Source organism: Lycorma delicatula, chromosome 12 (genome assembly GCF_047948215.1).
Source record: "Lycorma delicatula isolate Av1 chromosome 12, ASM4794821v1, whole genome shotgun sequence".
Lineage (NCBI taxonomy): Eukaryota > Metazoa > Arthropoda > Insecta > Hemiptera > Fulgoridae > Lycorma > Lycorma delicatula.
In genome coordinates, this window is record NC_134466.1 from 58,908,751 (window position 1) to 58,923,348 (window position 14,598).

Consider the following 14,598-nt stretch of genomic DNA (forward strand, 5'->3'; position numbering starts at 1 on the left):
AAAATAAAAGATTTTTTTTTTGTTGAAATAATAGAAATTAAGTTTTAAAAATAACAGGAATAAAAAAAATGGTTAATTAAATTATTTATTATTAATATTTTACTACATGAAATATTACACTGAAATTTACAAACTTGGGGTGAAAAGTTTTGGGCAGAGATGTCATTATTACATTTAATTTCTAGACAGCTTCACATGATTCCCTTCTTCATTAGTTTATTATAATAGTTTCAAGTCGTAGCATCACTTAGTGTAGTATTTATAGTCATTAGGATGTTTTTTGGAGAATGGAAAACATACAAATTTGTGCAGTGATTAAATATTTTTTTCTGAAAGGCTCAAGCTTATAGGAAATCGAAGAAAAGCTTGATTTGACTTTGGAAGACTCTTCTCCATCAAATACAACAGTTAAATCCTGGCTTGTAGAGTTTAAAATGGGTCAAACATGCACTAGCAATGAACCACACAGCGGGTCCCCTTCTGAAGTGATTACACTAGAAATTACAGAAAAAAATCATTTTGCTAGTTTGACAGGTGACGACACTAAACGAATTAGCAGAATCTGTGGGCATGTCAACAGAATGCATGCATAATATTCTGCATGAATATTTGTGTCATGAACAAGCTGTATGCCTGATGGGTGCCTTGTTTACTCACACTCAACTAAAAACATTTCAAGCGATTATCTCAAGCTCTTTCAGTACAATCCAGAGGAATTTTTACATTGATTATGATGGTTGATGAGTTACTATCACTTATTCCTAACCTAAAAAAAATTGTTTAGAGGGAAGAAATTTTTAACCAATAATGAAGTTATTGCCATCATAGATGTTTATTTTGAGGAGTTGGATAAATCAAAATACCAAACTGGCATAAGCACCCTTGTGGAAACGTCTGGGCTAAACGTATAGACCTTAATGCTGACTACATTGAAAAATAAATAAAGATTTACCCAGAAAATTGTTGTTTTCTTATCCAGGCCTGGATTTTTTCACCCCATCCTCATTTAATACTGGTAGTTGGTTATATGAGGTCTGTTCAGAAAATAACAACTTTATTTTTTTAATCTTTATTATTAATTTTACAGATTATTGATTCTTTTGTAATCAAAAGTACTCCCCTCCTCTACTCACATAATTTTTCCAGCAGCGTTTCCACTTTGCAAAGCAGTCCTAGATAGCCTCATTTGAAATGGACTTTAAGGTACGTGACAGATTTCCTTTAATGTCATCAATAATATCAAAACAACATTCTCTCAGCACTGATTTTAATTTCTGAAATAAGAAAAAATCACAAGAAGCCAGCTCTGGCAAGTAGGGAAGCTGAGGGAAGACAGCCATCTGATTTTTGGCACAAATTGACAAAGCCAAGTGTGCAGGTGCATTGTCATGGTGAATGAACCATGAGTTGTCTCACCTTAACTCTTGTCTCTTTCATGGAGTTTTTCATGTAACTGTTGTAAAATGCCGTGATAGTATGCACGGTTCACTGTTTCACTTTGAGGCAAGAATTCAAAATGCACAATTCAATTAAAATTGAAAAAAGCAGTGAGCATCACTTTGGCATTGGATCAAGACTAACATGATTTCTTGGGGCATGGAAATCCTTTGCCAGTCCATTGTGATGAGTGAATTTTTGTTTTAGTGTCATAGCCATAAATTTCACTTTCATCTCCAATTATGATCCTTTGCATGAATGTTTTATTATCTTTGGCTTGTTCAAGAAGTTGCAGACACATGTCCACTCTATATTCTTTCTGCTGTTGGGTTATCAAACAAGGAGCAAACTTTGCTGCAACACTATGCCTGTTCAATTTTTCAATCAAAATGTTACGGTGTGATCCAATTGAGATGCTAACCTCTTCTGCAAATTCTGTGACAGTCAATCGTGATTTGCACGCACCAGATCGTTGATTTTCTGAACTTGTATGTCATTAGTTGAAGTCGAAGGCTTTCCTGGTGTAGGGTCATCGTTATTTGACTAACTACCACTTTTAAATTGTGTAAACCATTTGTAACATTGCATATGACCCAGAGCATCATCTCCGTAAACTTGTTTCAAAAGTTGAAATGTTTCGGTGAAAGTTTTTCCTAGTTTTACACAAAATTTTATGTTGTATCATTGCTCCTGAAAATCGCACATTATAAAAATCACTACTAACACTTAAACACATTGCACTCAAATAACATTAACACAAAAACTAAACAAGATATCAACAATCAAAGAACATGTGGTTATAGAGAAGGTTCTGTGGAAACCAATTATAACAACTGCACGTTACAAAATATCTTCATTGATGCATAATTAAAAATGTTTGTTATTTTCGGAACAGATCTTGTAAGCTGTACAAATTCAGGAGAGGCACGATCTAACAGAGAGAAAAATATTACAGTCTCTATGTTTTTTAAAAAAATTTTAAATTTAGTTTAAAAAATATGAATTATTGAAACAAAATTAATGGAATGGAATGAAAAACATTGATTTGGAGAGGATTAAAGTGATATACTCATTAAAAAATCTGAAATTACAGTTAGTTGTATTTCAGCACTAAAATTACAAAGGAAAAACAAATAATGAAAGATGTAAATGGATTATTTATGGTAAGGTGAGATTGCCTGATGAAAAAAGCATTAATATTGAATACTGATTTAGAAATATTTATAAAAATTTATTTGCTGGAAATCGCCATTCTGTTATTAGTTTTAGAAAATATAGTTTTATGAAAATAGTCTGTAGAAAAAGTTCCAGAAACAAGCCTACAAAAATGAAATTAGTATTGTATGTAATCTTGTGAGTGATATTGTCATAAGTAGCTAATATTTTCAGGGATATTAATGATTAAAAATTTATTAATTAAAAAGATTTTGGTGTATATCAAGTAACATACACTACAAAATTCATTAAAATAGCTTAATCTATTCTTAAGATATAAATTTTCATTGAAAAAACACAAAATGTTGGGCAGAGGGAAAATGAAGTAGGATAGGGTGTTTATCCTTATGACTTTTTTGTTTATTTTGATGTCCTTAAACAGACCCTGAAAATCAGGACGTTGTATTTATAACAACCTGTGCACTATATTAAGTATATTAAGAAATTTATTATGCTTTTATATGAAACTGTATAATAACTGTATATGAAACTGTTATATCTTTTCAAATAAAACAGCTACAAGCTATTGGAGCAGAAAATAACAAGCTGATAATTTCCTGTTGTATTTTTTGCAATAATTTAGATGAAGAACAATCATTCCACAGCGATGTGTTGATGAAAGCTGTATCTTTACTTGTTGCTCGTCCTCAGACTAAAAGTCGATTTGAAATTCCTAGCTTCGGTGAAGAACATAGGTAAGTGAGAAAATGTATTTTAACTTCTTAACCTTTTTCATTTTTTCTAGTGCTGCCAGGTAATTGGTATTACTTATTTTCTTCTAAACATTCTTGTAAAATGCAAGCATATTATAAAAGTACTGTGTATAGTTATGATACACAGTTCATATCTGTGCTGTAGTTCATTCTCATTATTACAAGTAATTTATAAATAACTAATAGGTTATTATAAAATAATGAGTGAGAAGTAATTTATTTCATCATTCTAATTTTTTAATCGTTATATACATTTATAGATGTCTTTAGAAATGTTATGGAATATTTGTAACGCAATTTATAAATTATTTTTGAAATTAATTATTTTAAGAGGTGGTAAAGTGTGGCATTCTTTCGTGTGTGACCCAGTTAGGACTTTGACAATTATTTGTTATATTAATTATAACCATGGTTTAACAGAATTATACCAAATTTTATTACGGTAAATAAAGTTAATCATTGCTTTAACTTGCTGTTTATCAGTTGTAAAAAAAATTACAACTATGCTTCCAGATTTCAGTTATTTGAAAAATGTTCTTGATGAAAGTAGAGTGCGCTGTACGTTGCTGTTCAGTTTTTTATTTGTTGTTTTTTATTTTATGTATTGTAAGTTTTAATTATGTAATTTACAGTAAATGATTTTTTCTTTAAAAAATTTTCAACCTTATTTATTCATTTATGTAAGTATTTTAAGTGAATTTGTTTTTCATATGTGTATATGACTTTTTTGTTTTTTAAATTATCTGTTAATTTGGAATTGTGTTTAGTTTTTATTTGTTAATACAAAGGGTACCAGAATAGTTTTACTACACGACTTTATTTTTAAAAATAATCTCCACCCCACATTATACACTTCTCCATCCTAGCTATGTTCTCTGAATTTAAGTCACTTTATGAGACTGGACATTAGGTAGTTCTGTAGTAAACAGTATTGTAATTATGAAGAAAAAGAAAGTCTCCTACCCTTTTAATAAAAATCCTATCTGGTAAGTATTGCATCCAGAAAAGTAAAAGGGCAACAAGCAAAAAAAATGCAAGCCTTACTAGAGTTATCTATCTATCGGTGAATAGATAAAAGTAAAGACTACAGGCTGGAAGATCCAATTTTTATTGTTGAATCATTCAGTTTTCTATCTAGAATCCCCAGAATTCCACAGAAGTTTATTTTAATTTCCATGAGTAAAAGTCGTTAATGTTAGATTTCATATTTGTATTACAGTGTACACATTCTGAGTATTAGTTCATCCCACCTAAAAAAGAAGTAATATAATAGCAAAAATTTTGCATTATATATTTTTACTTGCTTGTTTAAAGTAAAGGAAGTATTGTGATCGTGAAAAATTCCGGTTTTCAGATTTTAACGGGAATTTCCATTTTGACTAGTTTCGGTGTGACGTCTGTACATATGTTTGTCGCATAAATCAAAAACAATTAGCCATAAGATTTTGAAATTTTGAATTTAGGACTGTTGTAACATCTAGTTGTGCACCTCCCCTTTTGAACGCAATCGAATAGACTAAAAGTATAAAAAAAAAATTGGATTTTGGACTTTTTCTTAACTGCAGTAATAAGCCCTTATTGAGAGCTTTTCAACAATATATTATAAGTGGTACTTATTGGTACTGATTGGTTCCTGAGTTATAGCCAAATAAAACTTTAATTAATGAAATATTTTGATTTTACAAGGGGAAGGCACATCAGTTCAAATCTGACTTCATCTCTTTTTTCTAATATAACTATATTGATTTATTAATAATTCTTCACCCTTTGATTGTAAAAAAAAATTTCATAGTAAATAATAATTCCATAATAAAAATTAAAAAAAAAAATATTTTAAAAAATATCAGAAGTTATTAATGAAATCAAATTTTATGTACTTTTAATTTTAAAAAAATGTGTATATGTAATTTAATAGGCCTACAAGGAAGTCATCTGTTTAAGTCCACATCAGATTTTTTTTGTATTGGTTTAACCTATGTAGATTTTAAACATTTCTAATTTCTTTTATGAATGCTTTAATATTTTATTATTTTTCAGTGTTTTACTGTGAAACACATTATAAACATTGCTTTCTTATCAGTTAATACTAATCTTTGGTTTTATTACTTATTTATTTGATAAATTTAGTTAAAAAAACTACTAAAGCATTGCGTGACTTTCCTGATAAGCTAATCAAGTAATGAAGTAAAATTTCAATTTTGTTATGACAAAATTGCTTCTCATTTGGGGTCCAGAATATAATATAGATGCTAAAGCTACTTTTATTTTAATAGCCCTTTAAGTGATGAAGAAAAATTTTTTTATAATAAAAATTGAAAGAGTTACAGCCAAAAAATCAGGGCAATCCTCTCCAAGCATGGGAATCATTTCCTGTAAACTCTGATCAACATTTAACCCATGTACAAATTTTCCTATTATTCAATTGCTAACCATAATTACATTACTACCTCTTTTTTCTAAAGCAGCTAAAAGCAAATGACATTGAGACAGTGATTACAGTGCAGGATGGGATCTGTATAAACACGTGCTAACGTGTAACACTCTGTGATGATTCATTCCATCATATTACAGAACTTTCCTAGTACCCTCTTTGTATATATTTGGTTATTCATTCATATAATTGCAGATATTGCCCTGATTACAGATATTATTAATAATAAGATATGAATTTTGTAATGTATGAAAAATTCCCTACATGATGAACGATTCAAACCTATAATGAGCTGAATGAAAGACCAATGTTATCACTGTTGTTATAAAGATCAGAAGAGTGGTTGAATTACTATGTTTCATACGTTTTTGTGTATTAAGATGAAAGAGAAGTTTCTTCGTTAATCTATCACTATTAATTTTTAAAAACAATTCATTTCTTTAGGTTTGGAGACTATTTACAATTGTTTTACTTTTTGAAAGAAAGGTAGTAGTGATTAATAATACATCATCTTGCATGAATTGTAACACACAATTCATGTTTTCTTTTTCTAATGATACTTTTATGTTTATAGCGTGGTTAAACTAGCAGCTAAATCGCAGACACAACCAGCATTTGATATAACTGCAATCGTTGATCCTGTATCGAGGGGTGCCCAGAAGATTGGACCAATATTAAATGTATTAAAACAAGTAATTAATTGCGATATACGTATATTTTTAAATTGTGTGGAAAAGAATAGCGATATGCCACTGAAGAGGTAAAATATTTATTTATATAATTTAAAAAAAATAATTTTAACTTAGTATTGAATCTATTTCGTTTTTTTATCAAGCCAAATTAAAAAATAGCTATCTAAATGGAGTAATTGATATTTGTTTATAACAAAAATGATAGTTCAATCATGGATGAAATGATTACACTTGGTAGACTAATTAATTAATAACTACAGTATATAGGAGATGGTAATTAATTAGTAACGACAACTTACAAGAGATTCAGCGTGTTTCTGGTGTGGTTGTTAGTTTAGAATATATGAATTTAAATAGGAAAAAATATTAATTGAACTAAAAAAGAAAAAAACATACATATTGTTCATAAAGTTACTTAATCTACACGTAAAATGAAATATATTTATTTAATGATAAAAGTAATTTAATTATATAATACAGGAAATTAAGAAGTAATATATATATATATATATATATATATATTATTTTCTACTTTCATGTCATAATAAAAGTTCAAAATTTCCGCCTTGATCATTAATCTACATGTTCAGTACAACTTTCCTTAGAGTTGCTGCACCAATGTTAGATTGTTGTTTTCACTACTCTGTGAGGATTTTCAGAATTTAAAAATTTGTTTTGATTATAAATGTATTCATAAAAATAAATCATGCTTCATCTGAATATTAAAAAAACATTATTCATGACACAGTGGTAGTGTCTTGGCCTTTCATCTGGAGGTCCTGGGTTTGAATCCCTGTCAGGCAAAGCATTTTTTTTATTCTACAAAATTCCATTTCCATATACCATGCACAAACTTAAAGCTTATGAGGTGATACAATCAAGAAGAAAAACAATACATCCCATCTCAAATGAAAGGTTTGAGCCACTCATAGAGACAGTAATTTCTATTGTATCTGCAAAACAAAAACGAACTGTTCATTGAAAAAAAAACAACTATTTATACAAACTGTTGGGAATAAACAGATTGAATTATTAATCTGTTAATATTCATGACTGATTTTTCCATTATATCTTTTTTTTGCATTTAAAAATAACAATTTCATTTTAATATTTTTCTCAACGCCCAGGCTGCAGGATGTTTCACTTGACGCCAGTGAATACCATTTATAATTTTGTCACAAAATTTGACAGTTTTATTATGACTCTTTTATTCTGCACTATAATATTATGGTATTTTCAGGAATAAGATTTATTTTGTTTTTAAAGCTGTTTGATCTTAACAGTTAGCTTACAGTATATTTAATAATGATAAAACAACAGTTTGCTAGACGAATGACCTGTTCTTAGCAAACGGCAAACAGTTTATTCACTTTTTCTATTTTTGTTAATGTTCATTAGTGATTTGACAGCTCTGGTGATTCAGTATATTTGGTATGCAATATTACTTACAACTGGGGTTTGATTACTGGTTGGTTTTGAAGTAAAACAGCAGTTCATTTTTTCCTGAGAAACCACAGTTTTGTCAAATCGTTTGATATTTTCGGACATATTACTAACCTACTGCACTGAAGTCATACGTTAAAGTTAGATTATTTGAGTTCTTGTACTATTCAAATTTGATATGATCATAAGTTTTTTGTACTCTTGTGAATAATGCTGACCAAAGGTCTATCTTGAAGTAAAATTACTCGAACGATTTTCTTAGAGAATATAAATGATGCGATAAGTATTGTGCAAATTATTATCGTGAAACACTGATAGACTACCACTACATTTACAAACACATATATTTCCTGTATTTAAATAACAAAATCTAAATACTAAATGAAAAGTAATTAATTAATTTTGATATTGCGCAATTGAGAAAATTAGCCATAAAAACATTTTTGTACAGAAAATTGGATAGTTTAATTTCTTTATAGGTGAGTGCTATTTGTATTTCACATTATATAAAGGCTTATCTGTAAATTGCTAAAAATACATTCTACTTTCATGTCATCTTTGAATTTCAAACAAACTAAGCAAAAAAGCTTTTATTACAATATATTTGTTTATTTTGTTGTGCCTATTAATCTAATTTCTGTTTGTGTACAATTAGTCGTGAATGGACCATGATTACTTCTTTATAAAAAAATTATAATATGAACTTATTTAAATAGAAAAGCAGTAATTCTAGAATTTGATACTTTTTTAACTTAACTAACCTGACTTATTTTTTTAGATCTCTTGGACTTTCTTTGAACATAAGCTAGACAAACTTTATTAATTTTGAATCCAATTTCAGATCAGAATGGAACAGACATAATGTGTTTATTGACATTGTTAAGGTTGTAATTTTTTGAAATTATGATAGACAAAAACTTAAATTAGCTTACTTCAAGGCATATTCTTCTAGACTATCGTCCTATTTGTTTTTATCAGCAAAGTGGTCTGCCGTAAAAAACAATTTTTTTTTAACTCTTTTCATCAATTTTTTTATTCACTTATGTCATATTCAATTTTTTTCTTGAGAGCTTCATCAACTCAGAATTATCAAAGAATATTCCTGATGCAAAAACAGGCTATTAGGTATATAGCAGGAATTAAAAGAGAAGAAGGTTGCAGCCATCATTTTATTAACTTAAGTTTATTGACTATGCCTTCAATTCTGATTTTTGATTCTGTAAAATTATGAAATTAAAAACAAAATCTTAGTTGAAATTCAGAATCGATTGTATTTTATTAGGCATAGAAAGCCATTTTTTTTCATAAATTGAAACTTTATGAGAAGAAACCGCAATACATTGGAAATAAATATTATCACAAGAACTCAAAAATATTACTGATTGTAATAAATTTAAAATTATATTAAAGGAATGGTTAATAAAAGAAAATTTGTATTATTTGAATGATTTTTATTTTTATCATTGAGTCTTTGTTCAATAGTTTTATTACTGTTGTGAAGCAAGGAATTAATTTTAAGGATATTATGAGGTGAGAGAACATTTGTTGTATTTCTTTCTTCACTTGTTTGGGTTGTATTGTTTATATAAAATAAATACATTGAACATGTTTTATACATTATGTTAGGATCTTTATAAATCAAATATAAAATAAATATATCAAATGTTAACCAGACCCACATTCTTTAGTAATTTTTTCTTTTTAATTAAAATTCTCAGGATTTATTTTAACAAAATATTTCAACACAGAAATAAGATCTAAAACGAGTCTCTTTATATTTTGTCATTTACTCACTTTGAATGAATTTAATAAAGATTTGTTTGAGGTAGAAGTTAAAACTAATAGAATTTGAATCAGGTTTCATAAAATTTTAACTATGGGTTCCCTTTCAGGTAATTAATAAGGTCTGGTTGGTATTCTAAGGAAACGCAGTAGTTCAACTTGTAAAATATGTTAGTTAATATCTATAGTATATATAATACTTACTTGCTATGGTATCATTTTCATTTAATGTTGTGAGATATATATATATATTTTTTTTTTTTGTATTTTATAATTTATATTTATATTTTTTTAGCTTTTATCGATATGTAGTGGAACCAGAATTACAATTTACATCGGATGGACATGCAACTTCTGGTCCTGTAGCAAAATTTTCTAATATGCCTGCAGCACCTTTACTTACACAAAATATGCATGTTCCTGAAAATTGGCTCGTAGAAAGTGTTGCTACTCCATATGATCTTGATAACATAAGATTAGAAGAAGTTGAGAGTGTTGTACACAGGTGACTAATTTTTTTTTACAATTTGTGTAAGTGATGAGATTTTAATAATCTAGGGAGGCAACAAATGGAGGAAATTTGATTACTTTTTTGGGTAGGCAGGTTTTCTCAGATTATTTCTAACTAAATATTTCTTATTTTATGTTTAACAAAAGGGTTAAATATCTGGGTTTTCCTCATGATAGCAGGTTGATCCAAGATCTTTATCTAGAAAAACACTATTTGTAAGATTTGGCTTGCAGTTATCGTGGTAATATGTACAGTTATTGCTGTCAGTGAGTTTCGAGTATTATGATAAACTATCCTGATGAATAGATGGTTCTGCCTTTCTATTCCATATTGTTCCCTAACCTTTTGATTCATCATCCCTTCTTCTCCATTAACAGAACAGGTACATCTGACCCAGCTAGATCCTACATGCTGAGAATGTCAGGATATTGATGATAAAGTTTGTAGTACTTGTCTGGTAAGGAAGGTTACCTTTGGAAAAACTCAGGGATGACATTACCAATTCAGTTGCTGCATAGTGAGACACAATACAATCAATATAGTTTTTTTTTTACCGACTTTTCAAAGAAAAGTACGGTATTATTTTTGGTCACATGATGGGAGTGGAGAAATGAATTGTCTTTAAATTTTGAGTGTTAAGTATTTAGTGAGTTTTAAGTGAAATCCATTCAGTTAAATTGTAGTTTACTTATATATTTATTTATTTATAGGCCTATGTATAAAATTTTTTAGCTTGAAAATCTCTTAAACTACTGCATGTTGCTGCAAGTTGGGATATTGACAATTCTTTATCTGCGGTATTTATTGTTAGCAATATTGTTCGGCACATTCAGTTATCATTACTTAGTTTAAGGGACATGATGATCAGATATGTGTTTTTTTTTTCTGTAAGGGTCATGTTGATTGTGCAGTGATATATTTTTCACACGTGCTTGTGCAGTGAGTCACAGTGGTGAGTTGGAACTTGATACCTGTGTGTAGGTTCTGCTAGTTGAGTGAACTTATGTACTCTAAAAATCAGTGTGTTTCTGGCTGCAAAATAGTAAGAGCATTGAAATTAACTTATTTACTGATTTTCTTGTTACAGTATTTTAACATTTTTTTATTATTATTATTTGTGTATAGTTTTATTTTAATTTGTTTCTTGATTGTTTACGTATTTCTGTTTCTTATTTATTTCTTAATTCATTTTCTTTGTAAAATTTTAGATTAGAATGAGTTGATACTTTTTATTTATACTTTTAACACATCATCAGCCATGATTTGTTTTATGTAATAGAAGTAAGGATCTAATTTAGCTTCGTTCCATTTTTTATGTTTTATTAATATCACCCATGGAATGGAACAGTCATTCCTTTTTTCTACCAGTGTTTTGTCTCTTTTATCTTTGATTATTTGCATCCTTTTTTCTTATTTCTCCACCCCAGCAAATCAGGAATTATTATATTCCAGTTAAATTTTTATAATATTCTATGTATGTGCATAAAGTTTATAATTACTAAAAGAAATTGTATTTACGATTAGTTCAGAGTATTTAAATAATAATTATTATTTTACACAGTTAAATATGTTTAAGAAATATTAAATAAATTGTAAAATTTAATTCTCTTTGCTTATTTATATAACTTGTTTCAGTCAGTTTGAGTTGGAATATCTTTTATTGGAAGGACATTGTTTTGAAGCTACAATGGGTAATCCACCACGTGGTTTACAAATAACACTTGGTACCGAATCACAACCAGTAGTTGTAGATACTATTGTTATGGCTAATTTGGGTTATTTTCAATTGAAAGCAAATCCTGGATCATGGATTTTAAGACTGCGTCAAGGGAGATCTGCTGAAATATTTGACATAACTAGGTTTGTAAATCTTTTTTGTTTTTTTTTTTGTTTTTTCAAGCTTTTTTTTATAGGTTAGGTTTGCCTTGTTTTTGTTGTTAATTTTTTTTAATAGTAAACATATATATATATATATATATTTAGGAGTATTAATCTCCTAAATGTAGGTTGTCTGGTGTGTTTTTACTTACAATACGAATAAAATATTTTAATATCTGTATTGAAATAGCTTTTCCAATACACTATATTTAAAAAATAAAAAAAATTACTAAATTAGATCATAACAAAAATAAGCTATACAAATAAAGAGTAATCTGTTCCATACAGTCGGCACAAGAGATTTGTATCTCTTTAATTTCTCAGATCCCTTTGAAACTTCATTTTGTAGAAAATCCGTCAAGAATCAAAAGTTAAATATTTGAATAAAACATGATGTAAACGATAGTTCATATAAGTGATCCAAAATGATCTCTTATAAAGAGAGATCCAAAAGTTGTGTACATCAAAATTAAATTGTCTATAAACAGTAGTACAGTTAAAAAAAGTTCTAGCGGCTGCCACAAGACAGCACCATGAGCATTAACAACAGTAAACCTAGACGCCATTGTGATGTGTATTGATCACACGACGCTTGCAGTAGTGCTTTGTTTATTGATCAGCAAACATGTGGTTTTTCAAGAGCAAAGTGCTCAGAGAGCGATGAAGCGATTACACTTTCATGCATATGATGTTTGCGGTGTTCAGGAATGGAAGGAGCTGGATGAAGAAAAGCATGAGTATACTGTACACGGTTTCAGTCATTTATTGACAACCATGGAATCACAGAGCTTGACTGTGTTTTCTTCACTGATGAGACGTGGTTTCACCTTAGTGGCTATGTGAAGTCAAAACAATAGCATTTGGTCGACTGTTAATTCACATGTGTTACATGAAAACCCCTTAAACTCTCAGAAAATGGAAGTGTGGTGTGCCATTTCATGTCGTCAAATAGTGGGCCCCATTTTCTTTGAAACTAAAGTTAAGAGTGTTGTGTACCAAGACATCACTACACAGAGTATTGCACCTCTTGAAGATGATGAGCGTGATTATGGGTTCCAGCAGGACAGTACCACATACCACAAATCTAATGAAACATTTTTTGAGAGTTTTTTGATGAGTGTATCTCTAAAGGATTATGGCCCCCGCATTCACTCGATTTGATGTCCCCAGAATTCGTTCTGTAGGGTTATCTTAAAGGAAAGGTCAAAAAAACAGGAGGTTACATACACTGGAGGAACTAAACAGGAACTTAACAGTGGAGATTAACCAGAAACACGTGCTTTACAAAGTGGCCTCAAACATGATAAAATGAGTTTGTCATATATATTACTGAATGGGGCAGTTGTTTTGAGCATATGTTCTGAAAATAAATAAATGTTTAAATATTGTTACTAAATGTGATTTTTTTTTTATTACTTTGATGTTCACGATTTTTAGATCTCTTATAAGAAAATAAAAAATAAATTAAATTATCTCTTATAAGAAATATATTTATGTATAAAATATCTTATCTCCTACTTAATATTTATTCAGAGGAAAATCTGAAAGAAGCTTTAGATGATATTAAAGAGAAAATAACAGTGAATGTTAATGTCATCAATAAGATAGGCAAATGACACAGTATTAATAGGTGATAACATCAAAGGATTGCTGTTTTAATTAAATAGAATAAAAGATATGAGTGATTTATAATTGTATGTTGAGAATATTGGTTGGTTTGCTTGGCATTACTCCCGCCACCACCCCATTCGGTCACCCTAAAGCATAAGACTAAATGTCTGTGCCACTAACGGCTACTGAGCCTCGAAACAGTTTAGTGACCAGTGTCCTAAATAGCTCCTGGACCTAACCTAATAGCGTGAGCGGACTAAGCATGGTGCCATACACCACCGGCTTACATGTCCCAAGTGCTCACTTGTCATATATTTACTAAAATGGGTAGGCACACCCCGTCAACTACTAAAAATATATATGACATCCATAAATTAAAATTTATTTTGTCTAGATATCAATTCACTGCTATGCCTAGGTCGCTGGATGCCAGCAAGTACCTGTTCACCATATTAAAGCGCTTGGAGCCCTAATTGGCTGGTGGTTGGCCATATATCTCAAGGTTAGCTTCCCACAGCAGTGCGTTAGGAGTCTTTCCCTTAAGTAAATTACTGATGTCAACCGCATCAAGGCACTTCCTCATGGTCTGACAATGTGGCTCTCGCCACTTGTGAGTGGCCAATTTTCCCCTTGACCTCTTCGTTCCAGGGTGGCCCGGTCTCTGCCCCCCCCCCCACAAGAGCAGGGCAGTCAAACATCAGGTTTTCATTTGACCGGACCTCCCCGCAGATGCACAGCTCATCAGCTGCCGGGCAGAACTGAAACAGATATTGGTTTAAATTAACATGGTTGGTGAGCACCTGGGCACCCGTTGCCCTTAAAAACAAACTCGAGGCATACCATCCCCCCAGATCCTGTATAAACTCATATAGGAATCTTCTCTTA

General features: G+C 29.9%; 1 protein-coding gene across 2 annotated transcripts in view; it reads left to right on the plus strand.

The window, feature by feature from the left end:
- Uggt (UDP-glucose-glycoprotein glucosyltransferase) overlaps positions 1–14,598 on the plus strand; it is a 114,190-nt gene that overhangs the window by 58,911 nt on the left and 40,681 nt on the right. For both annotated transcript variants that reach the window (XM_075380723.1, XM_075380724.1), the window contains exons 15-18: positions 3,236–3,347; positions 6,371–6,556; positions 10,009–10,218; positions 11,860–12,084. In XM_075380723.1, coding sequence (XP_075236838.1) covers positions 3,236–3,347; positions 6,371–6,556; positions 10,009–10,218; positions 11,860–12,084 — 733 coding nt within the window. The remainder of the gene's footprint in view (positions 1–3,235; positions 3,348–6,370; positions 6,557–10,008; positions 10,219–11,859; positions 12,085–14,598) is intronic.